The 25,994-nt window shown below is 30.0% G+C and overlaps 1 protein-coding gene across 4 annotated transcripts; it reads left to right on the top strand.

Moving 5' to 3' along the window:
* The first annotated feature begins 86 nt into the window (after window positions 1–86).
* Window positions 87–24,577, top strand: LOC143047856 (growth arrest-specific protein 2-like). Of its 4 annotated transcripts, none has more exons than XM_076221159.1 (7): window positions 87–274; window positions 10,974–11,196; window positions 15,351–15,472; window positions 16,478–16,619; window positions 18,110–18,306; window positions 19,249–19,344; window positions 20,012–24,577. In XM_076221159.1, exons 2-7 carry the CDS (start codon window positions 11,001–11,003, stop codon window positions 20,195–20,197), a joined length of 939 nt encoding a protein of 312 aa, XP_076077274.1. In that variant the 5' UTR covers window positions 87–274; window positions 10,974–11,000; the 3' UTR covers window positions 20,198–24,577. The 4 variants fall into 4 exon arrangements, with proteins under 4 accessions (XP_076077274.1, XP_076077271.1, XP_076077272.1 ...); XM_076221156.1 differs by lacking the exon at window positions 87–274 and adding an exon at window positions 4,957–5,160; XM_076221157.1 differs by lacking the exon at window positions 87–274 and adding an exon at window positions 5,480–5,609.
* Window positions 24,578–25,994: the final 1,417 nt, after the last annotated feature.

The raw sequence follows: 25,994 nt of genomic DNA, 5'->3' as shown, positions 1-25,994 counted from the left end.
AAATATATATAGAAAGGAAAATTTGATTGGTCTACTTTTTGAACTTCCAATGAAACTCCTCGAGATATCGAAAGGAAGTTATTGACAGGACGTGACAGATATTGTTTACAAATGGACGTCGTCTGTTAGCAAAATCAAAGTCAAAGAAGCTCCAATTAACTTTCTCTTATCTAGTTTGTAGCGTACATTTTGATTACAAAACTGTCAATAGAGTAGACGCTTTAGGCTTACACAAAGTGCTTGACAACTCTTATTTATCCAGGCCACGGCTCTGGTATGTTTTATGGAATGTTAATTTAGCAGATGTGCTCCTTTATCTGCGAGGTTCGAGCTGCTTCTAAGCTCTAAACAAAAAGACAGTTGAAACTTAATAAAAAATGTGTCAATCTGATTTATGTCCCTTCCGGATTTTAAGGGGCATTAAGTTTTACACTTGTATTGACCCTTGGCCTTGTCTGTCCGTTGTAAAGATGGTTTCTGTTTTCTAACATTAGTTTTTCTCATCCAAATGTTATGAATCTTATACAAAATGCCTCATAGGAGGCAGGCATTACCTGTGAAATGAGATATAGTCCATAATATGAGGCAGGCATTACCTGTGAATGGGGACTAAGTCTGTTTTATTTTTTTTTCAATTTAAACATGTTAAGAAAAGAAACCGAACACCGTAACGTTTCTGATATTGGATTTGTTGTTAGGGATTAAGTTGTGACCTTATTAAAGTAAAGAAGTCATATTCAATGTAAACAAAGAGGGGGGATAGGAGGGGTCCTGATCCCGAAATCCCGGACTTAAAAAAACGAAATCCCGAGGTCCCGAATTTAAATAAAGTTAATCCCGACGTCCCGAAATCGGAAAAAAAAGGATTCCCGGATCACGAAAGGGTCAATCCCGAAATCCCGAGCTTAAAAAGACCCGATCCCGGAGTCCCGATAAAGGTCCTATCCCCCCCTAACAAAGAAACAAAGAAACACGAAATTTTTTTTTTTTTTTTTTTATTGATTTTTCTACCGTAATCATGTAATTGGGGACTTCGTCCCAATATGAATTATTTTTTAATTCAAACATATTCTAACTTCAAAATTTAACAAAAAAAGAAACGGAAATACTGTAATGTTTCCGATATATATTGGTCCTGTTGGGAATTTAATTGTAATGTCATTTTCAGTGTAAACAAAGCAACTCTATCATCAGGTAACGTTTTTTTTTCATATAAGTTAAAGAATTATTAAAAATAAAATAGTTATTAAATGAAACCGTGCTCCTTCCTTATAGTTTTTCATAGTCATGACAAACTAGACCGGAAGTAAGAAATTGTTTTCTGTGAAATGGGGGAAAATAAAAAATAGAAGAAATTATGGATTTTGAGTCCATAAGACATGTAAGAAGATTAATTTGTTTTTAAAATAAAATATTTTTTTACTTCCTTTTGGCTTTGTCCCCATATTACCTCAAACATGACAAAGCGCATGAAGTTTGAATTTTGGTAGTCTCACGTTTTAGAGTTATGCCCCTTAACAAATGGAAAATCTGCTGCATTTTCCTATCCACAAAACTCAGATCAAGTCCAAATTTTGGTACTACATGTAGTGTCACTATTACAGTTCTTCAGTTATGTCCTTATATAACTTTATATGATATGCAAGCGAGGGCATCATCTGTGTTCATGGTCTTATTCCCCATTTATTTTCTAAATTAATACTTTATGCCTTTTTGCGATCACAACAAAAAAATAAATTAAAATACATTTAAGACGTCATATGATAATGTTATTTGGACGAGAGAATTAACAGATATTACCTGAAAGTGAAAAGTAAGAAAGACAATTTGCCCCACTGCCAACTCACCACACTTTTTACCAACTAGACTCACTTTCTACTAACTCGCCCCATTCATGCCATTCTTGTTTTTCTACTGACTAAAAGACATAAGCAATATAAGGCCAAATAAAATTGCATAGTATTGAGCACTGTATGTTTTTTGTAATGTCAAAATATTTGTGTCCTGCATGGGACAAAATATGATTATCACAATATATATGCCTAATGTTTAATTGTTTACCATGTACTGCTTTGCCAGGACACTAACTTAGTTTAGTCACACTTAGATAAGAAGTCATTTCAAAGATTATTGGACATTTTTAAAAAGGCCAGTAAAAATTAGTTTTGTCCAGATAAGTGTGATGTATTGCTGGATCAAATACATGAAATAACTGATATCATTTTGCAGAACTTTGCAAATAATGATCAGCTGTAACTATACAAAAATTTGATTTAAATCCTCTAAATGATAAGCCATTGATATTTCATTTTAAATCTTTAAATTTATGATGGGTCAATTTTTTTGGGGAAAATGCTTCAATACCTTTAGCAATGTTTTGACTGTAATTTAGATTTTAAGAATTACTTTTTTTCTCGATTGGACATGTCAAAAGAACTGAATTTTACTATATAAAACATGAAAAAGTTATTTGAAAACTTTAATAGTTAGATTGTTAAAATGGCAAATATCCAAGAGGATCAGTTGATTGATTAGAATTGATTTGAATGGCTGAACATTTAAGTGAGTAGACTTTTAGTAATTCAGTAAGGCCAAGGGAAATAACTCTTATTCTTGTTTTGGGTCGCTTGTTCATATTTGCCAGTTATTTAATTTAACTGTGTTATACAGTAGTTCTCAGCGTTATACAGATTTTACCTTTTGGTTATTAAATTGACAGGTTAATATAACAGAGCAAGAATTCCTCATATTTTCTTTGATTGGATTTCAAGATAAGACCATTTTTAGCCATCAAAATTACGAAACCCATAAAACTTTAAATTTATATCATATACATTTTTGGTACATTTACTGGTATTTTTGCCAAAATTTCTTTGAGTACATGTCTAAATATGCAGATTTATTAACAAAAAAAGATGTGTGATTGCCAATGAGACCAATCTTCACTAGAAATTAAATGACACGAAAATGAACAAATATAGTTCACCATTCAGCCTTCAGCATTGATCAATGATTGAGTAAACCCTAACCACATACAGGTAGTCAGCTATAAAAGTTCCCAAAATGACAAACAGAAAACAATTTAAATAAGAATCGTAGAGGTTAGTAAAAACCTTGGGGGGAGGCTGAAGGCTGAATCTCCTATGGATTTTACTCATCCTCTCTGATTTGTTCTAAAAGGGTCAGTAGAGAACCGTACACCGGAAACAAATTTATCACGCACAGTACTTTTCCTACCTCATTCTGTGGGAAAATGAACAATAAAATACACTCTTTCAGTAGATAACGTCTCCATTAACAGTAGATGTGACATCATGAAACCCCTATATATATGAAATTGGCTAACCCCTATGTAACAATTTGAGGTTACAATATATATATGACAGCATTTAACCAAATACAACGTCACAGTTTACCCGTGGTGTGATAAACATGTATATAAACAACAATGTCCCTACTTACTCTTTAAATGTATGTAAATTTTAAATTTTGAGGTATATTTCAGGGCTAAAGCCAATCATTATAGTCATTTGCAAGAAAGGTTGTTTTTGTATTGCATGTCTGGTCTGGAAATAGTCAGTTGAATAAAATATCTTGTTTGAGTTGAAGGTTTGTAGTCTGGAAATTAAGATCTATTCTGGATGGAAGAAATGTGAATGTGTAGATATTGTTATGCATAAGGACTATCACTTTGATACATTTACATCTTAGCAGACTAAGAAAATTGAGTGAATGTGCTTTCCGACAATTAGATCTATATGGTCTTGTTGTGAATTTTGTGGGTAAAGATGAATAATTGCTAATTTTTAACAACATGCAAGTTTTAGATAGGCTAGGTTGTAAGCAGAATTTGTCAAAACTATGAAAACAAGTATCCAAATCCCCCCCCCCCCCCCTGAATCCACTAAAAATAAAAGAACACAGTCACTGTAAGGAGACATTCTTTCACTGCATTTTGCTAAATTTTCAACCTAGTAGGGTGACGGTCCAGTGTTCTCCCCAGGGCCTTTTAGAATGATGATCATGGTAATTGTGATGCTATATTTCTTGAATGTGATGCTATATTTTTTGAATGTGATGCTATCTGAATTGGATTTTTCATAGATTATGTTATGTGATGCTATAAATTTTTAGAAACAAGATGGTATTTTAAATTTCCCTTTTTACTAGGATACTTAATGTAATGTTTGGGGAGAACTCTGCTGGTCAGAATTATAAGCCTCATTGCAAGAGGTACAAAATGTATTTTATTAGTTTTTCCATCACAAGACAGGAGCAACAGATATTGTACAACAGCTTTTGACTTTACTCTGTAGTGGACATAAATTATACAAGGAAAAGCATTGATATTTACAAATGATCAACAGGTGGAGATGAAAATGAGACAAAGTATGAAACACCTGCATAATGACATTAATGTTATTAAATGGATAGTATATTATATGTAAACTTCGTAAAATCTAAATGTGTTTGTTTTCAAATGAATATATTTGAAATAATCTTTTTATTTTTATCCAGGATTTAATTTATTGACTTAAGTATATTGGAATGCAAACAAGAAATTGTCATTCAGATTATAGTATAAACTTGGCCAATTCAGACACAGAACAAATTTGGAATTTAATGAAAAGGGATATACATTTAAAGATAAAATTATTGTTTTCAATGTAAAAGTTTGAAGCCCAAACAAATCTTTAGTATATTATATTTATTTATTTGTTGATAAAAAGTTGAAGTCTGGTGATTATTAAGATTTTTATATCTTTGAGTATGTGCGTAACACCTTTGTAAATTAACTAGAAGAAAATCATTAGAGGTCGTGACAGAATCGTGTATGGCGTCAATATCGTTGTAATGGATTAATCCTCTGATCATTTATAATAGATAAACGATCTGATTGTTCACAATTTATGAGCGGAGTTAACCACATATAGTATTTTTCTTCCTTTATTAGAAGTATTTAAAATACTGTTTAACTTCAAACATTGTTTAAACCCATTAAATTAATGTGACTTATTAAGTGTGTACAAATATTTAAGAAATATTGAAAAACGGGAATAGTGATTTGGAAATTTTTACCATTTTATGAAAATGAGAAATTATAATGAATACAATAATTACAATAAAGGACGAAGACCTAAAACGGCACCTTTAAAAGCAGTAAGTAAACCATTATTTTCATTTTGCATCTACATCTACAACAATGTATTTTTTTTTATTATAGCTTTTATTTGGCAAAATCATCTCATTTTCAATATAATACAATGTAGTAAATGAATTGAAATTCAGAACTTTCAAAATCATTTTGACTTATGGTTTATTTGACTTGAGATAAAGAAATTCAGTTAATGTGGCCTTCAGACTTGACATAACTTTTATCGCTTTTAAAAACACTTATTGATAATAAAATTGGAAAGAATTTTGGTTGGGTCAGAGTTGATGTTATTCTTACTCTAGGTATGTTTAATGGATGATTATTTCGAGTGACATTATTTTCAAGTCTGCCAATACAAAAAGTTAGATCTCTTGAACTAAGTCAGAATTTTAAGAAATTCAGTGAACATTCCATGGCACGATTGGGAAGTACTGCAGATGATACTGAAATTCAGGTTTGAACTATGCAGACTAGTCGACAAGTTAAATACAACTGTGTTGTAAAAAAAGCATTTTTTTTAATTTCAACACCGTAGGGATTTTGTCAAAATTTCAGTGCAAGATTAATTCCTCATTTAATTTTTCAATGTGCAAAGAAAAATATTCTTTCATGTTGCATGAATTAACACTTAAGATACTTTTTGTGATTTAGGTCTATTTATACTTTGTGTATGTATACATGTATACTTGAAAAACGAATTATGAAATTTCATGTCTTAATATTTTTTGGGAAAATAAAATACCTTTAAAATAAATAGGAAAATATTTTATCTCTTTTACTCAAAATGTGTTGGAAATTTAGTACATTTATGATTTTATGGCACACTGCATTTATCTTGAAATCATGCTTACATGTACCTCAAGTTGTTGTCACATCTTTTAACTTGAAGTTGAAATGTAGTGCACATGTCTTCATTCTGAAGAGTACTTATCAGAATGTATACAAAATAAGAGTTTAGACTCAGCACTCAGTAGATGTACTCCCATCATGTAGTTTGCATTTTTGTTAAAGTAGACTTACTTTTGTCAGACAACTTGAAAAAACAAACTTTTGTCCTTATTACTTTTCTGAGAATATTTGGTGCATTTAGTTACCGTACTGTATGAAACTTACTTACCAATCAATTTGAGGGGCTTTGTTGGCCAAGTGGTCTATGAGTAATCGAACTACTGTATCACAGACACTATAGCCTGTCAAATCTTAGAGGTTGTGAGTTCAAATCCTGCTCTTGCCAGGTGCTCTCATCTCCAATCTTAGTTGACTAGGAATATCAGTTTTCCTGGCAAAGGTGGTGGTTCTTTCTGGACTCTGTGGCTCCCTCCACCAATAAAAACTGACCACCACAAAATAATAATAGGTTTAAAAGTTGAAAACCAATCAATCAAGAAATAAAAAAATCAATTTTTAACCGGATTTTTGTGACAAAAATGTCGGTTATTGATTTGGGGATGTACGGCGGGCGGCTGGGCGGCCAGGCGGCAATCAAATGTTGTCCGTGCATTAACTCATGAACCGTTCAACCAAAAGCTTTTAAAATTTTAATATGTTGTTACTGACAACTAAATGAAGGTCAAGTTCAATAATGGCAATTTTAACTTTTACCGTTCAGGAGTTATGGTTCTTGAAAGATTGAAAAATGGAGTTTCCAGTCGTGTCCGTGCATTTACGCATGAACTGTTCTACCAAAACTTCCCAAATTTTAATATGTTGTTACCGATGACAAAATGGAGGTCAAGTTCAATAATGACGATTTTGACTTTTACAGTTCAGGAGTTGTGGTTCTTGAAAGATTGAAAAATAGAGTTTTCAGTCGTGTCCGTGCATTTACGCATGAACTGTTCTACCAAAGCTTCCCAAATTTTAATATATTGTTACTGATGACAAAATGGAGGTCAAGTTCAATAATGATGATTTTGACTTTTACCGTTCAGGAGTTATGGTTCTTGAAAGATTGAAAAATGGTGTTTCTAGTCGTGTCCGTGCATTTTCTCATAAACCATTCAACCAAAGCTTTTGAAATTTTTATATGTTGTTACTGATGACAAAATAGAGGTCAAGTTCAATAATGACGATTTTGACTTTTACCGTTCAGGAGTTATGGTTCTTGAAAGATCGTAAAATGGCATTTCCATTCACGTTGTTGCATTTACTAATGAACCATTCAATCTAAGCTTTTCAAATTTTAATATGTTGATACTGACTACAAAATGGAGGTCAAATTTGATATTGACGATTTTCACTTTCAGCATTCATCAGTTATGGTTCTTGTGATATTGCCAGGACACAAATAAATGTTAAAAAATCCGGTTTGCTGTCGTTGTGACAGCCTCTTGTTATATGATTGCAAAAAAAATTTTGGTTGTGTATAACGCTATGATGTCTTTTGTCTGAAGACATATTTGGTTTCTGGACAATAACTTTAGTATAAGTATTATCGGATCTCTATAAAATTTTACCAGATGGTTCATTACCACAAAAGGATGGTTGGGATTGATTTGGGGGTTATAGTACCAATAAATTAGGAATTAGCATTTTTGTAGTTTCCAGACAATAACTTACAGTGTGTAAGTGCATGGATCTCTCTGACATTGTACCACAAGGTTCCATATCACAAACTTAAGGAAAGGCTGGGATTGAGTTTGGGGTAATTTCCCCAAGTGCAGTATATATATATATAGCTATATTAGTCTTAAAATGGTAGGTACTTTCAACAGTATTTTAAAATGTGGTGTATATGCATATATACTTAACTTTATAAGTTAATGAAAGAGATACAGGGTTAGATATATATATATATATAACATTTTGATAGAAATAATTACATATGTGCCAGTGTATCATTTCAAAAAATAAAAGTTATATAATTATACAAGTATTATCCAGTAATTCATATTTTGCTTAGCTAAATAAATATATTGTTATTATAAATAGATACTACTAAAAAAGTACTATAGAACAATAAATCATAGATTGATAGAGCATTGTAACTTTGAGGGGGAAAAGACCTGGGAACTCCAATAAATCTTTTAAAATTTTAATAATTAAATAGATAAAAAAAAGTTCTCACCCTTCAGCAGGGGGTTACAAAATCAGACTAAAGGTATCTTGACAATTGGCCTGATTTGTTTTGTCTTTTATTATTGATATTAATAATTTTTATAATTAGGTGACTTGGCAGTTTGTCAGCTCAAATCTTTATGGCAACATCTATCTGCTGACTGTTAACAAGTGGTATACATAAAAGTATAAGAGAATCAACCATGCTAAATGATATTGTTTGCCCCTTTCAAAATGATTTTAATTGATTTTAAATTGCATTGCAAGCAATAGGAGTTTTATATATGATTTATGTTGATATATTAACATAGCTTTCAATATACCTTTTCCAAATTATTTACACTATTAAACATACATACTTTAGAGTTTTATTTCACAAATTTAAAATGATTTTATTCAGGTATACCTTTATACACAATATATATAGCATATATAGATATATATATAAGTGCATATAGATATAGATATATTTTCACTGTAGAGATCTGAGCCTTTAGAAATAAGAAAATATGCTTTTCTAGATTATATCCATTTGTTGAATTAATCTAACAGTACAGAATGTTGAGATTTTTAGTCACAATTTTGGATTAGGCAATTCTTTAACAGATATCTTAGTAAAATTCAGCATGACTTTTGAATGTGTAAGTATTTCCTCAAAATATTGTTTAGACTATACATTTACATGTACAATTTTAGACATATTGTTAAATTAATTGACATAAAGAAACTAATAGCAACATTTCTGTATGCAGAGTATTAAATAAAAATAAAAAAATCCTTGTTTGCATTCTTTTGCTGTTTTAAACTGAGTTTTTATATCTGATAGAATGCAATCTTTGCTTTCTTGAAGCATGAATTGTAAGAAAGGCTCTTTCATGATCACTTAATCAACTGACTGACAGCTATAATAAAAAAATAAACAGTTGGCAAAAACACATAAGTTTCCAAAAAAGTCAAAATACTAAGATCTCATTAGCCTGGAGTCCTGGCTAATCTTGTCAGTATACGACACACAGCTAGATATCAGGCGGGGTTGCCAGGCTAAAATCTCATTTTCTTTTAAAATTGAGTCTTTTTACAAACCTTTACTATTCCTTTAACATGTTTGACTTATATTCTGACACTGCTTTACATAATTTTCTTGTAAGTTAAAATTTAAAAATGTTTTTTCAGTGACATTACCTTCAAATTGGAATCAAAAGCGATTTGAATTTAAAAAGTCAGTCTTCATGGTTTGATTTTTCCAATTTTTGTTTAACAGACATACTTTTTTTGATGATATTCAAGGCCTTTTGAATTTTTGAATCCCTTCATTGCTACATGGTATATTTATTCATTATTTGCCAATCTTAAATTCATTTCACATATAGGTATGCAGTGACATTCTAATAAGTTTGTAGTACTTTACTTATCATGAAATAAGTTTGATAAAACTTTTAACACTGTTATTATGGGCCTTAAATACCTCTTGCTCACAAATATTTTATTTTTTTAATAATTCAAAGCTGATATTCTCTTACAAATTGACCCAATGACCTATGTTTTGTTTTAACAGAAAATCTTCTGTTTTGAATTTCTATTGTTTGAAAATTTAATAGAGTTCAATAAACAATTGCAATAGATTTGGTGTAGGTTGATGTAGGTGTGTATAATCTTAGTATTTGTTTATTTAATTACCACAAATCCTAATTAGGATAAACGCTTAAATGAATCAGCATTTTAAATGTTTTTGTGTACATTTTTTTAAATGCTTGAATCTTAACAATATCATATTTGTTTGATTAAAGATAGAAATCAAAGATCGTTAACTTTATATCCAAATTGCATTTTTGTTCAGGTTTTGTATAATTTGAATTCTGATGGATTTTAAGTGCAAAATGATACAAGTAAGATGATATTTTATATTCGATATTAAGATTTGTAGTAATTAGATCATTCTTTTTAAGTCAGAAAACCAGATCACATCTAGAAATTATATGCACAACAGATCTTTTTAATGAGGAATTTTTCAGAAATTATATCTTTGAACAAACTTCAGCTGAGCACTCAAAAACTTGATTAACCCCTCCATATTCTTTATAAATGTGTCTGTCCTGTAATGCAATTTGGTTGTCTTCAGTTCAAGTATTTCTTTCATATAAATATATGTTTTTTCCTAAATTATATTGTATGAATTAGTCTGTTAGTTGTTTCACTTGTTTCCTATGGTGACCTTTTATAACTGACTATAAGTTACTGTCCTTTTGCTTATTATTAAAGTTGGTGCAGTGAACTTTTGTTGTCTTAATGGTAATTGTACCAAATTTTAATTTATAGTGGCGTATATAATTGATAAAAAAAGAATATGGTGTTAGAATTCTTGACCTGAATTCATGTATGTATACGTGGACAACTGAAAACAAAAATTGAAAAAGCAAAGGAACATGCTAATTTCGCTGATTATCATCTTAAAATCACAGCAAGGCCTTCAACATTAATCAAAGCTCTGACCTCTTTGAAAGTGCATTAAGAACTGCCACTAGAGAATGCTAGATGTGACTATTAAATATAATTTATGTATACTGGAAAAAATAAAAAGGGGATTAAAAACTAACTGGAAGTTGGTTTTTTTTTTCTAGTATAATGCAGCTTAAATAACTTGCTGGAAAAATACCTGTGGATTTTTTCAGCACATTTCAGAATTTTTTACTGAGAATTTTTCCTTACCATTTATAAATAGAAAATTATTTTATGACATTCTTGTATTTTCTTTGTAATGCAGGGTAATTATGATGTAATTGATTCGCCGATGACCAAGGTGGTTGAGCGTGACTGTGGGTTAATCCCAATGATGAATGGACACGGTAAAGAAGCAGGACTTGTCCCCCTAAGTAAGGAGGAAAATCAGAAGGAAGATGAGATGACCAAAAGATTACACGTTCTTCAGGAAGAAAGTTTAGAGCCATTAAAAGAAGACTTGTCAGAATGGCTTGCAAAAACATTAAGTAAGTTGAGTATATAAAAAAGAAGATGTGGTATGATTGCCAATGAGACAACTGTCCACAAGAGACCAAAATGACACAGACATTAACACTTAAAGTCACCGTGAGCAAAGCCCATACCGCATAGTCAGCTATAAAAGGCCCTAATAAGACAATGTAAAACAATTCAAACGAGAAAACTAACGGCCTTATTTATATAAAGAAATGAACGAAAAACAAATATGTAACACCTAAACAAACGACAACCACTGAATTACAGGCTCCTGACGGGACAGGCACATACTTTAATAATGTGGCCGGGTTAAACATGTGTACATTTGAAGTTCAAATGTTGACATCAGTGTTTAACATGCAATGGTTATTTCCTTTTGATTTAATTTAACCTCAAACTTGTTTTTTTGTTTGAGTTGTTTCCTAATTTGTCTTTTTAAGGTCTATTATAGCTTTCTACATGGTATTGGATTTGTTATTAATGAAGGTTGTAGGGTGGCCTTATAGTTGCTTACATTTTCCCCATTGGTTGGTACTGTAATTTTATACAATGCTCCAATAGTTGTTTGTTAAGTTTTTACGACAGTATGTTATTGTTTTCTCTATGAGCAGCAGAACCACTATTTTGTCATGTTTGGTCATGGGTTTTACCCAACAACGAAAGATAAATAAAATGAAAAGTAGAAAAAACTCCAAAGAAACAGCATCCAAACAACTCAATACAGACATCCTTTATAAGAGTCCAGCAATTACTGTATCTCTGTTGTGTTAGTTGGATCATTAATGTAACAATATTTCTCCATTTTCAGTAATTGAATTATAATATTCTTGCTATTGTTAAAGCTTGATGATATGAAATTTAACTATATCTATAAATGAAGAGATATGAATATCATAGTTCACTTGTAACAGGAGGAGAATCTATATCTATATATACTGTTACTAAACTTACAACAGCTATCTTTGTAAAGTCTCTTTGTCCATTGTTTCAGAAATATATCCATTAGGTGTCTATTTTAAGTAATGTTGGAATGTCAGGTACGGTTTGTCCTTGATCCTATCTTTTTTTTATCTGGAATTTATAATTAAGGTTGATTTTTAATAAGATTTTAATTAAGCTTAATTAATTAATTTGGCAATAGTTTTGTTGAATTAGCAAATTGATTGATTATATGTGAATAGAAGTTTTTGATGAGATAATAAGCAGATTATAGGAAAAGAAATAATAAACTTGACCTTATAGATATATATACAAGGGTACTACAGGTTCAAAAATAAATTCAGAAGAGTTTTCAAATTTGGCAATGAAATTCTTTTGCACTCACATTGCAAAGTCAGTGCCTTATATCTGTTTACCTAAGTACATTTGTACATGTATTAATAAAATCGTAGGTAAATGTAAATTATAAAGATTTGCATTTCTAGGAATCAGGAATTCAGAGCATCCAAGTTAATCATTTCCAAAACAAAACAAATAATCATAATCAGTGGCAGATCCAGAAAAGGGGGGGGGGGTTGAAACCCCCCTCTTGTTTTTGGATGATCAATGTATTTGAATGGGGACATATAGTTGGACCCCACCCCTTTTAACCTGGGCTGGGAATGCCCCCTTTTATCCGCCTCTAATAATACTTTATGAAAGTTAACATCAAACACTGTGATTTGTTTAAAACATCCACAAAAGACCTCTGAATACATGGAATAGTTAAGAAGGAGGACAAAACATAAACACCTTCTGACTTATCTATTTCTTATAACAGTAAATATATTTAATTTTATAGCAAGGAGAGATAATAAGAGATAATAACAGATGAGAGCTTTGTATTTTCTAGCTTTACCTGAAATAAAAGGATTAGAGATTAGAAATTTTAAATTTTCAGTTGAATCATACCTGTCAACTGACCCGTATTCTGCGGGTGTGACCCAAGATTTTCACAATTCTGAGGGATCACCCGGGACACCCTCCGGGTCATTGAAATAACCCGGGAATTCCGAAAATGACCTGATTTCACCCGTATTTCTTAGCCTTGAGATTGATTTCATAAGTAGTATTCCTTTAAAATACCGGCAAATTCGTTATTCCTCCATGAACAGGAAGTTCATCTAGCTATGTAATCTGTCAAATTAAGTGATCCATTAAGTGCATGGCTTCACTTGACAGCTTTTGTGTCAAACACACTGTTAATTAACACCAATTACCTTATCTTTAGGTCGTAAATAAATTGCACTATTGGTTTACAAACATATTTCAACTAGAGTTATTTCCCCTTATTTGTCACCATTCAAAATTATTCCTTATATTTACGTTTTATGAGTGAAAAAGATTAAATCATAAAAATATAAAATTCAAATACATATATTGAAAAATAACTTTTCATTATTTTTATACCTTTATACAATTTTTAAAAAAAAGTTGAAAATTATTTTTTACATTTATACTTCCTTTAACTGTATTACTATATTTTATCATAGTATAATTTCCTTGGACATTGAGTATTGGTATGTTTAATGTCAACATAACCAGTAGCCTCAAACATTTTAAAATTACATTTGAAAAATAAATTCTTGTAATTAATGATTACAAAAAGTAAAGAACATAAGACTGTGTTACACATATTTATAAAAATCTATAAAAGTGCAATGAAATAATAATTAATAAGATTTAAAATGACTTAACCTAGTGAACATGCATTGATGTTTTGGTATCTTTGCTAATATACATTATAAGAAAATGTACCATAAATACTGAAATTCAGCTCGAAAAAGTTCGTACGCGTTATGACCTGAGATTTGATTCTTCAGTGCAGGTCATGACCTGCATTTTCATCGTCACAGGTTGACAGGTATGGTTGAATGATCATTGAAATTCTGTGAATGAATTATATTTTATCATATAATTTAGCGACTTTTCTTATCAGTATTGATAAAAGGGTACCATTTTTTTATTTGATTTATTTATATGTTTTAACTGTCTTCAGACTTGGGTGAAAAAAAATCAAAATATTGCTTGATAAAAGTGCAGAGATAATTCTCAATACAAGAGATAGCTGAAAGGTTCCTTGAAATTTGTTTTTTTCTGCACTGCATTTGTTTTTAAATTAGTAGAAACATTACTAGTGTTTTCCTTGAAGATTCTTTTTGAAATAAATAAAAATCTATTTTAAGAGTGAAAATTACAAGAAAGTTATTAGTGTTTGACTGACATAAATTGATTCTGTATTAGAATTGAACCTGTTAATTATTGTGTATTGATTGATGCGTGTGTTTCAACAGTTGATAATTACAAGCTCATGAAGACAGATAATCTCTTCAACATATCAAAATTATTGTCAAACTTCATTCACAATGCTCTATGTAGACCTCCAAGTTTTTTTTCTGGCTGTTGGTATAAGCGTGTCCAGCAGAAGTCAAATGATTAATCTCCAATGTTGTGACATTTGGTGCCGGGTGTTTAGATTTTGGTGACATTTTATGATAAACATCTGACACCTGTTTGTTGATGATCTGATATCAAGGTATATTAATTGTAAACAATATGGACTGTTGGTGTTGTCAGACTGACTGGGGGGTTGCCGCTTGCCAGAGTTGTATCAATTTACCGCTAATAGTATCTATTAATTTTCAGAAGATTTTATATATATCATCTTTAAAAAAAAAAAAATTAAACCTGATGTAGTTTTTGTTCATGTTGTTTATCATATCAGGTTTTTTTTTTTTTTTTTTTTTTCTGAAACCCTCAAGTTGAAAGATTTTTAGTTAGATATATAAAAATTATAAAAAGTGGTATGTGGATTGCCAACTCTCTACCAGAGACCAAAAATTCAAACAAGAAAACTAGTGGTGTGATTTATGTACATGTAGAAAAAAATGAATGAAAAGTAAATATGATATATAGCAACAAACTACAACCACTGAGTTACAGGCTCCTGGATTGAGACAGACACAAATAAAAAGTTATGGGGTAAAACATGTTTGTAGGCACCCAACCCTACCCTTTACCTAGGACAGTTGTAAATCAACAAAACATAAGTAAGAACAAACTACCTGTATTAAAGGCTTAACTCATCAGATCAATCCAAAGCACAAAAAAAAACTAACAAAAACATCACTTAGTCTTAGCAGTATTTAATAGATATTCAGAGATATTTTTGTGTGTGCAATTTTAGATATAGATATCTCAGCAGAGACATTTATGGATGTATTAGACAATGGTGTATGCTTATGTAAGCTAGCTCAAGTTATACAGCAGAAAGCCCAGGAATGTGTGGCCAACGGTACATGTACAGAGGTAAAAAGAATTATGATCATAAATACATGTAGTTAATGCAAATTATGTATACAGGACACATTTTTATAACACTACAAAATTTTCATCAAAGTTCCCCAATGCGAGACCTTCAAGGATAGTCAAGGTTGTTAAAACCACCCTTGTTTCAAAATTAACCTTAGTTTTATATTTTATATGTGCTGCGTTCAGCCTTTATTGCATTGCAAGTTTATGGAACTCTTGAAATTTTATAGCAAAATACACAATGAATTAATTATTATTTGTGGGATACTTATTTCGTTGGATCCTGTGAGTATATGTTAACTACAAATTTAAATGTCTATCCAAGTACAAATTTTCTAGAGTTCTGAATGGCAACTTTTGCTTTATTAGATATAAGAAGATGTGGTAACTATGAGTGCCAATGAGACAACTTTCCATCCAAGTCAAAATTAGAAAAAAGTAAACCATTATAGGACGACAAAGTATGGCCCTTAACTTGGAGCATGCACTGGCTCACAACAAACAGCAAGCTATTAAAGGCCCTGAAAATGACTAGTGTAAAACCATTCATACAGGAAAACCAACACTTTTATCTATATAAAAAATGAGAAACGAGAAACACTTATATGAACCACACAAACAGACTACAACCAATCAACCATGAATGTAATATTCATAAAAATACTATTTTATCTGAATCCACAAAGTAATTCCAATAAATGAATATGATGAATCAATAATATATTAACTATTACAATGAAACAGCACTTGGAGAAGACGTTACTAAGTTGAAAAACTTGTGTCTAATCCATTTGTCATTTTTGAACAATAAAATGAGTTTAAACTAATGAAACAGCAAATTATGCAACATTTGATAACATTTATTTTATTATTATAACACAGCTTTACACTTTGAATATGAGCCTTTGAGGTATACAAAAAAATTATGAATAAGATATTGGTTACAATTGCTAATACGAACAATAATGTTTATTTAGAAAGTTTTTGTTATTTTCTTTGTAGTCTATTCCCCTCAAAGGACCCAGATGTAAAAACAATGCTCCCTCAGGGAGTTGGTTTGCCAGAGATAATGCAGCTAATTTCTTGACTTGGTGTAATTCTCATGGAATGAAACAGGAATCTATGTTTGAAACAGAATATCTAGGTAAGATAAAAGATATGCTTACAGCATATTTGGTTATATAATAGAAATCCCTTCCATACATAAAGCTATTCCTTATGTTTTAAACATATAAACATTGAGATGGGCTGTTTCTTGATAAGAGCATTATAAAACTCTTAGAAACAATCTTAATTAGAACTTTAAAGGATGGAAGACCTTTAATACTGAAATCTTCGAAACTAAAAAAATTAAACTTCATCTTTCACAGAAATGTTACTCTTTTCATTAACTTATTAGTTGTCTTAAATAAAATTGATAATAACTTAAATTTATATATTTACTTTAACACTTATTTTTGGTCAATTTGTTTCATCATTTTTTAAGCTTTACAGAAACATATTTTGAAGCTGATTTAAAGGACAAGTATGAAATAGTTTTCTTATATTAATAAAAATTATAATTTGGATAAATTCTTTTATACCATAAAAAATGCAATTAACAATGAAAAACATTTCAGCATTTCCTCAAAAGTGGTGAGATACTTTTAATGATGAAAGAGTGTACAGAATTATTAGGTTTTCACATATTTGTATCTATTTATATGTTATGCACCATGTACAGTAGTATTATTGTTGGAATGCACAAGGTACATTGGTAAACGTCAAATTTATTTCTGATGCTTTGTAATACTAATAAAAAAAGATCTTTTAAGTTAGAAACTGTAATCTCAAATAATTTTTCTCAATAATTGTACTCAAAACATCAGTGGTAAATAATTATTTGGACATGTATTGAAAATGACTGTATAGTTACATGACTTTTTGTGTACATGTGTGTGTCTTACAGAATGATATTGTTGCATTAAGGTAGCACATTATTATAGGTTATAGCTGGTTTGTAGATGTGGCATGCGTATAATGTTTGAGTTAAGTTCGACTGAATTAGGCATGCATGGAACTTGTTAAAACAACACATAGAATATAGAGAGAAAATTTCAGAGCTTGCTTTGGTTGGGAAAAATTATAACACGTTTTGTAAGGGTGTTAAGTATTGGTGTTTGAATAGAAAGAAAAATAATAGGCATATTTTTAAAATAAGATATGGAAGGATAACTCACAAAAAAATGCTTGAAAAAAAATGATAGAGCAAATGGGGCCAATACAAAAGAAGAGTGAAAAAAATGTGTATTCTTAAAAAAAAATTGAATTATCTCCCTTTAAGGCACAGTTTGAAAATATTGAATCAAGAAAAAAATAAGATTTTGAAGGAATTATCACATAATGTTATTCTTTTAAATGCAAATTTGCCCTATTAAATTGCTTTCCAACATAAGAATTTGCTTATCTTATTTATAAACATGAAAGAAAAATTTGCAGATATTGCTATTCAAGATGCCAACATTCATTCAAATGTATATTGTTACTAGTTTATCAGAAATAGAATCTGGTTGTACAGCAAAGATGCAAAGATACAGAGAAAATAAAAAAAAATAAGTAAATATCAAGTTATTTTGTATGTTTTATACATTTCAGTATCACAAACAGACCAGAAATCTGTGATTAACTGTTTATTAGAAGTAGCCAGACTTGGTTATAAGTTTGGACTGGAACCTCCTAATATCATCAAGATGGAAACAGAGATAGAGGAGGAAGAGGAGGAGATACCAGTCAGTAAACCGGTAGAGATTGTCAGACCTTTGTCTAATAAGGGGCCTAACCTGGATGCTGAGGTATTGCTACTTAACAAGGGAAATAATGCTATACTGATTTTGAGCTATTTAATCAGGGGAAGTAATTGTAATCAAGGGAGTTAATTCTCTTTTATGTTGTGTGCTATGGTTCACCTTTTGTTGTATGTTTATTAGAACACTGTCTTTCAGATTAACATAAATATTGCAGATATTTGAGAAATATAAAAGCATGGGATGATTTGTGTTGTGTTGTGATTTTAACTTCAATTAATTTCAGCTTGAAAATATGAATTTGATGTTCTGACATAATTTTCTAGAATATTTTATTATTTATTCTTTAAATGTATTGTTCTGACTGCATGGAAATTAGCCACCTATATTTTATACAAACAACAATCTATCAATCATCTCTCAGCCTTCACGATTGTGTTTAATCATTCAAGTTAATTATATATAAATTAGTCTTAAAATTAAATATAAACTCATTGATTATTGTTTACAACTCAACTACTTCTTATAAATTATCTGCTTCCTGCAGTCAAACATGTTCTAAGCAATTTTCTTCTGGCTTGAGGATTTTGATCAGATTTTCTTTATTTTACAAATGCTTATCTTGAACAGATTGATTTACTAAGGATAACTAAGCCTACATCTAGATAAAGGAGTTCATGAAGTTTGGCCATAAAACTTTACTCACTACTCAGGAGTACAAAATAAGTGCTCAAAGCAGCACATTCCAAATTTTGATTGGTTGAATTCACAGTCTAAAAGCAATAATCATACTCCAAAATTTTATGACCTCAAGACCTGTGTCAAAGTTTTTTTAAATAGATGTTTAAGTTTCTGTATGATTACTCTGCAATTTTTTCATATGCAAGTGTTAATTAATCAAAGATGTATGGGTAACCTTACGGATGAAGAAAAATAAAAAAAAAAACATACATATTAACAGTAAACATGATATCATTGTTAATTTTGCAGATTCAGCGCATTGCATTTAACTGTAAATGTCATCAATATATAAAGAAGTTAGGAGATGGAAAATATGCTATCTTTGGCAAAGTTGTACATATCAGGGTAAGTTAATGAGGAAAATTAGACAAAGTGAGGTATAACAAGCACAACAGGCAACTGCTCAACAGTACCAAATTACACTCCCAATATGTTGTCTTATATAAATTACCTTTTTAGAAGGAGTATTTCCTAATCTTATCTAATAGGTTTGTAAATACTTTTTTGATATGAAGCACCTGTCTAATAAACAATGGGCAGTCTGCTTGGTTCTATTGAGTATTGACATTAAAATTCCAAATTCTGGAATTTGAACATATCAGTGAAAAAGAGACATACACATTGTGAAACATTGAAGGACTGTCTTAAAATTGATCATAGTAGTGGGAGGCACTCATATGTTGTCATTGTGTGTGTGTGTTTATTCATATGTTGTCATTGTGTGTGTGTTTATTGTTTTTTTTAGAATTTTGTAAGAATTGCAAGCAAAATGATCATTTTATGTCATGGATATTTGGGGTCTGATTAAAACTGCCTCTCACCTTATTTCTACTCTTTTCCCTGTCTTTCACTTCATGGTATGCAGTAAAGACTTACAGACTTACAACACAAAAACTAATGATTGACTTACGAGCAAATTCCCTTTTCTATAATAATCAATCAGAAACTGATATGCATATCAAAATTATAGTATTATTCCACATGTTCAAAACGTTAACTCTTAATATTTCAGTTTTTACAGAATCGTCATATTATGGTACGGGTAGGTGGTGGATGGGATACATTAGAGAACTACCTGGAGCATCACATTCCAAAACAAGTGTTTGAACACCGTCGGGACATCCACGGAGAACCGAGAAATGATGTAAATAAATATTTGTACTTCAAGTCACAGTACAGATCAACATCAACCTCATGATAGTTTTCATTGTTAATTTTGTTTATATTATGTTAATGTTGTTTATTTACTATGCAATACATTTGTTTACTTGTTAATTAGACATTTGTGAATGTTAATGAGTTGTTAATTCAGAAATGAAGTTTAATATGGGATCTTAACGTTCCTGTTATTAATTTGAGGAACACTAGCTAGGCCATATCAAAATGATTTTTAGTTGTTTTATGGGGATTATTTTTTTCTCGCAATTGTTATTTATGTGATAAACAAAAACAACTTAATGGTGTTTTTTTTTTTCAAAATAAAAAAGATATAGAAGACTTCTTTAGGGCCTTTGAGTGAAAGTAAGTATCCAAAAAAACTTATTTGATTTTTGATATGAGTTCAGTTTTTACAATTGTGTCAAAAATGTATTCAAGAAAAATAAATCAGAAATTTACCTAAATACACAACGTCAAATTACTAAGAACAAAATAAATTTGGTGTGGCGTGAGTGAAACTTTCATGGGTGATTCAGGGTTGTGATTTTGCCTTCCGTCCTTATGTTTCAGCGCTTTATTCCCTCATATCATTTATTTGCAAATATTCATCGTCATTTAAATCTAAATTATCATCAAATTATTGCATGATTTAGATCTGAAATTCATTTGTATGTGAAAACTAAACCAACTAAATATAGCAAGATTTATTTTTGCAACCTTCGACAGAAGAAAAATAGTATGTATATAAATTGAGGCAAAAATTTTAAACATGAATTTTTCTTGTCAACTTACATCAAAATTCAAATAAATTTTAATATCACGATGAACTTAAATCACAATTGGTCTAGATAAGGCTAAACTTTAAATAAAGTATTGGTGAAAATAAGCTGCTTTACAAAAAATGAATTCTGAAAAGGAACCAATTTATGAAATATTGTTCTTAACAAGATGTTCTCAGGTTTTTTTTTTTTTGATTAACTACTACGATATACTTGTTATGCCCCACCTACGATAGTAGAGGGGCATTATGTTTTCTGGTCTGTGCCTCCGTTCGTTCGTCCGTCTGTGCGTCCGTCTGTGCGTCCGTTCGCTTCAGGTTAAAGTTTTTGGTCGAGGTAGTTTTTGATGAAGCTGAAGTCCAATCAACTTGAAACTTGATACACATGTTCCCCATGATATGATCTTTCTAATTTTAATGCCAAATTATAGTTTTGACCCCAATTTCATGGTTCACTGAACATAGAAAATGATAGTGCAAAGTTCAGGTTAAAGTTTTTGGTCAAGGTAGTTTTTGATGAAGTTAAAGTTACATCAACTTGAAACTTAGTACACATGTTCCCTATGATATGATCTTTCTAATTTTAATTCCAAATTAAAGTTTTGACCCCAATTTCATGGTCCACTGAACATAGAAAATGATAGTGCGAGTGGGGCATCCGTGTACTATGGACACATTCTTGTTCATTCTACTATTAATAGTTGTTTTATTAACTACCACGATATACTTGTTCATTCTACTATTAATAGTTGTTTTCAAGCATACTAATTTACACGATTGTGTAGACACAAGGAAAATAAAAAGATTTTAGGTATTTTCTGATTAAACTATGCTCTGCTGCAATTTTATAAGAATATAATGAATGGTTTCTGATTTTAAAGATGTATAAAAATATTTTTTTATGATTTGTATATTTCATTGATTTCATTATTTTCATGCAGTTAAGACTTTCAAACTGATCATCAGTATTATTTAAATGTGCCGTCCACATTGTTTACATCTTATATTTTGTTGATTTTATTTTTGGTTTATATATATATATATATCCCTGCTGTAAATATGTTGTAAATTTTTTTTTTTTTTTTTTTTTTTTTTTTACTTGTTTTTGTCTTATGAAGGATTTACATATAGTATTTGTCATTTGACATAAAATAACATTATTTAGTCTCAGTTGCGTGCTATGTAGGAACAACATTTAAACTTTGATGTGTGTTTTCTCTCAGGTAGAAGTCTCATTTATATGTGCCCTTTATCTTGTTTCATTCATATTATAACATTTCATTCAATAAACATTCTTCCTAGAATGTGAGATATTTTTTATCAGGGTAAACCTATATCTTGCCTGAATAAATGACATACTGTGGACTCATTATTATCCGTTGGATACCTATTTTCGTGGATACAGGTGAACCATGAAATTAACTGTTCTAAGATAATGTTCATGCTTGAGATGAAATTAATCATTTAAAACAAGGGTACCTTGCCATTTATGCAAATAACTGAAGCAAGCCTTAATTTATTGGGGTTTTTTTCATAGACATGCCTGTATTGAAGCATAGCTAGTGTGTAGTCCCTTTAGATGTGTTGCAATACTTACTAGAAAAGAGATTTTTTGAAAGATGATAATTGCTCAATTTTATTTTTGTAATTAACACACTTTATAAAAAATTTTCAATATGCATAGTACATGTAGTATAATGTTTTATCATAATTGGCACATTATAGTATTAAAACTGTTGATGTACACATATTTGAGTTGTTAAAGTTATGTAGTCAATTTATGATTAAATTCATTTGAATGTTGCTTAGTAAAGAATTGTTTTCCAAAGTAATCATACACATAAAGCACAAACAAATATCATAAAAAAAATCAAAAAGTTTCTGTAGATTTTTTTTCAGTTGAAAATTTCTATAAGAGGTGGATATCTAACTTAAGTTTGAAAAATTTACACTTATATTAGAAAAGTTTCATTAAGGTGGTACATAACACTACAGGGAGATAACTTTGTGAAAATCAGCTGAACATTTTAATTACGTTCTTTTGTTCAGGAAATTATAAAAGCTTCTTGATGATCAAATTTGGTGTTAGTCAAACTATTATTTGTCCAAAGAAAACTTTCCGATAGAGTGTGTGGTTCAAGATTTTTGAAATTTTTATTTTTTTGTCATATGTTCAAAGTAAACATTAAAATTTTATGAAAATTAAACAAGCCAAATTAAAGTTTTGTGAAGGTATTTGGTACCACCTTAAATACTTATCATTATTTATTTGTCAGAATCTGATTTAGAACAAAATTAAGATTCATATTTATAACTGAAGGTTGTCTTTCTTGTACTTGTTTTGTTTTGATCAATGAAATTTTGATTGTGTACATTTCTTGTTAAAGGAAAATAACTGCCTTCTTGTTGAAATGTCACTGCCCTAGAGTAAAAAATGTTGATCTCATTTATTTTGACAGAAAATATCAGTTGCATAATGCATTTCATTATTGCTCAAATATTTTTTAGGTTACCAAAATGTAAATTAATTTGACAAAATCAAATTTGATTATATCCTTTTTTTTTATATCTAATATAATGTACTCCTTTTAAAATGTCTAAAATGAGGTAGCTGTTAAAAAGATTATTTACGACTTAAAGTGCATATACTATTATTTTTTTATTCTTTTAGGAATTTAAGATTCTTCAAATAGAGATATCTGGACTTGTGACATAACTTTTCGGTTTATTTTCCATCCATGAGTTTGACTTTCCCTCTGGTATGTTTCAACCCTCTTTTTCAAATGTATGATACCTATCAGGCATTGAGCAATGTTTGAACATGATACACTTTGAATTATCTCCCATATACCAGAGAAATCCCAATTGAAAAATATTTCAAACATTACAATTGTATTATTATAAATTCTAATAGCTCTGGTTTGTAAATAAAGAATTTTTTTTGAAAGTCTGCACCTCTTCCATACTTTAAGATAACTTTAGTCAAAAATGTTTTAAATTATTCTAAGGTTGTGTAGGACTTAACATTATTATTAACATTTCCATCAATAAAAAAAACAGTTTTATACGTTACTACATATATTAACATGGACATATAAGTAAACCAAAACTGTTAAAATATGGACTCCACTTAAAGTCATAGTAGAAATAAGATTTTATTTAGAATAAAAACATATACTAACAAATTACACAAAAGGTGCTTGTTTAGAAATCTGATTGTTTTTTATTTAGATGATTGAACTCAGGTTAGCAATGGTTATTGAAAAGGTAGAAAAACTAAATCAGTTACCCTATTACATTTCTTTTCATTTGTAAAATTATATTTTGTTTACAAATATTTGTATCATCTGTCATTGACATTTATTAAGATGCTTATTTAAGGCACATAATTTATGAATTTAAACATTTAATTCATTTAATTTTCATTCTAGCTTGATATGGCTTTATAGTTTCTTTACCATTGCTTTTTTGTGCCTTGCCTATATACTATTGACTGATAAATTTTTTTTTGAGACTCAAAATCTCTTAATACAAATACTTGTATATATTTTAATTCTGCATTCCTATATTTGAATTTGTCACTGTTAAATATTTGTCATTTAAAGAGTAAAATATATTTTGAATTAAAAATGTTTAAATTTACTGATTTTCTTTTCATTTTTGTATGTTGTCTAATTCATATTGGACAAACACTTTAACAATTTGGTATATGTTGCTTTACTCCAAATTGCATGGCACTAAGAGCAACTGTTGCTTCACTTAGAGTGAAGTGCTGAATTTGGATATTTTTGTTTAAGACTTTAATTTCATGATCTAGCACATTTAAATTAGCTCAGCATTGATTCCAGAGAAGAACATTCAACTACAGAGTTTGAAAATATAACTTAGTGAGTTAAAACCTAGAGCTAACAAAGTATTTAAATTAAAAAAAAACAGTTTGTTTTTGCTTTTTGGGAGAGGGGGTGGCGTTGCTAAGTAATTCTGACAATGTTTTAGTATGTTGACATTGAAAGAGACTTCAGCTCCCCAAATTCAGCCTTGATTAATATTTTGGAATTCTGGATTCATGTCAGAAAGTAGCATGAAGTTGTCAAAATTCTTAACTTTGGAAATAGATCTGAATTTATATGGTTTTTAAAGATGAATTTGCACAAATATATCCAAAATTTCCAGGCTATTTTATGAGTTAAGAAGAAAATTCTAATCTTCAGAAATGTGTTCTGAGATAATAAAATAAATCATTGAATTTTAAATAACTGTGACTTAACTGTTAGGGTTCACTCACCCAACTGCTGTTTGTTTCATCAAATAAAACTAAGAGTGATGATGACCACCTACGCAAGTCATCAATGTCAATCTTTATAAGACTCATCAGTGGCTTCAAATTTAAACTGTTAGTAAATCAAATAAAATGAGAAGTTGAAGAGCTTTGAAATTAACTATTTGTGAAAAAGTGCAAACTAGGGTTAAGGATTTCTATGCCCAGGGTATAATAAAACATTAGTGTTAAGATCAATTTATACTAATTGATCTTTTGAATAAACTTATTCTTTAAAGGTTATAAATTTAACTAAATCTTAATAAATGTTTTTATTGACATTAATTTTGTTTTTGAAAAATTAAAACCAAAATAAATATATATTATATCTGTACAGTTATGATCATACAACCTGATAATGTTTACTTGTATTTTGACATTGCACAAAGTCGTGCGTTTCTCAGAATGTTCAAGGAGGCTTTACACTTCATCCGTTGGATATGTATTGATTCATAATTTCAATAAATTTATTATCTATATCAAGGCTGTGAAAATTTTGAATTAATTTTGAACATTCATGAAAAAGGTTATACCGAATATCGTCATAAAGTGTGCATTCCATCAGAAAATGTTTTTCAGTTTCTACACTGCAACTTTCACAAAACAAACAAAGTCTATCTTCTACGGGTGTAGGCAGCCTGGAGTATCTGCCAGTTTCGTACGCTAGCGGTAGAGCCCCGGAGCGAAAAGCACATAAGGTTCACATTGTTTATAACATCTGTAAGTGCGCAATTTGTTTCC

This window comes from Mytilus galloprovincialis, chromosome 10, assembly GCF_965363235.1.
Source record: "Mytilus galloprovincialis chromosome 10, xbMytGall1.hap1.1, whole genome shotgun sequence".
NCBI classification, from domain to species: domain Eukaryota; kingdom Metazoa; phylum Mollusca; class Bivalvia; order Mytilida; family Mytilidae; genus Mytilus; species Mytilus galloprovincialis.
This window is presented reverse-complemented; position numbering and strand designations above follow the sequence as displayed.

What these genes read in the sequence shown, in the direction of transcription:
- LOC143047856 (XM_076221156.1), top strand. Translation starts at nt 5,086, where the DNA reads ATGAAAATGAGAAATTATAATGAATACAATAATTACAATAAAGGACGA. An exon ending in CCAACGGTACATGTACAGAG is followed by an intron (nt 15,473 to 16,477) that starts GTAAAAAGAATT and finishes TTTTCTTTGTAG; the next exon opens with TCTATTCCCCTCAAAGGACC. An exon ending in GCAAAGTTGTACATATCAGG is followed by an intron (nt 19,345 to 20,011) that starts GTAAGTTAATGA and finishes TTAATATTTCAG; the next exon opens with TTTTTACAGAATCGTCATAT.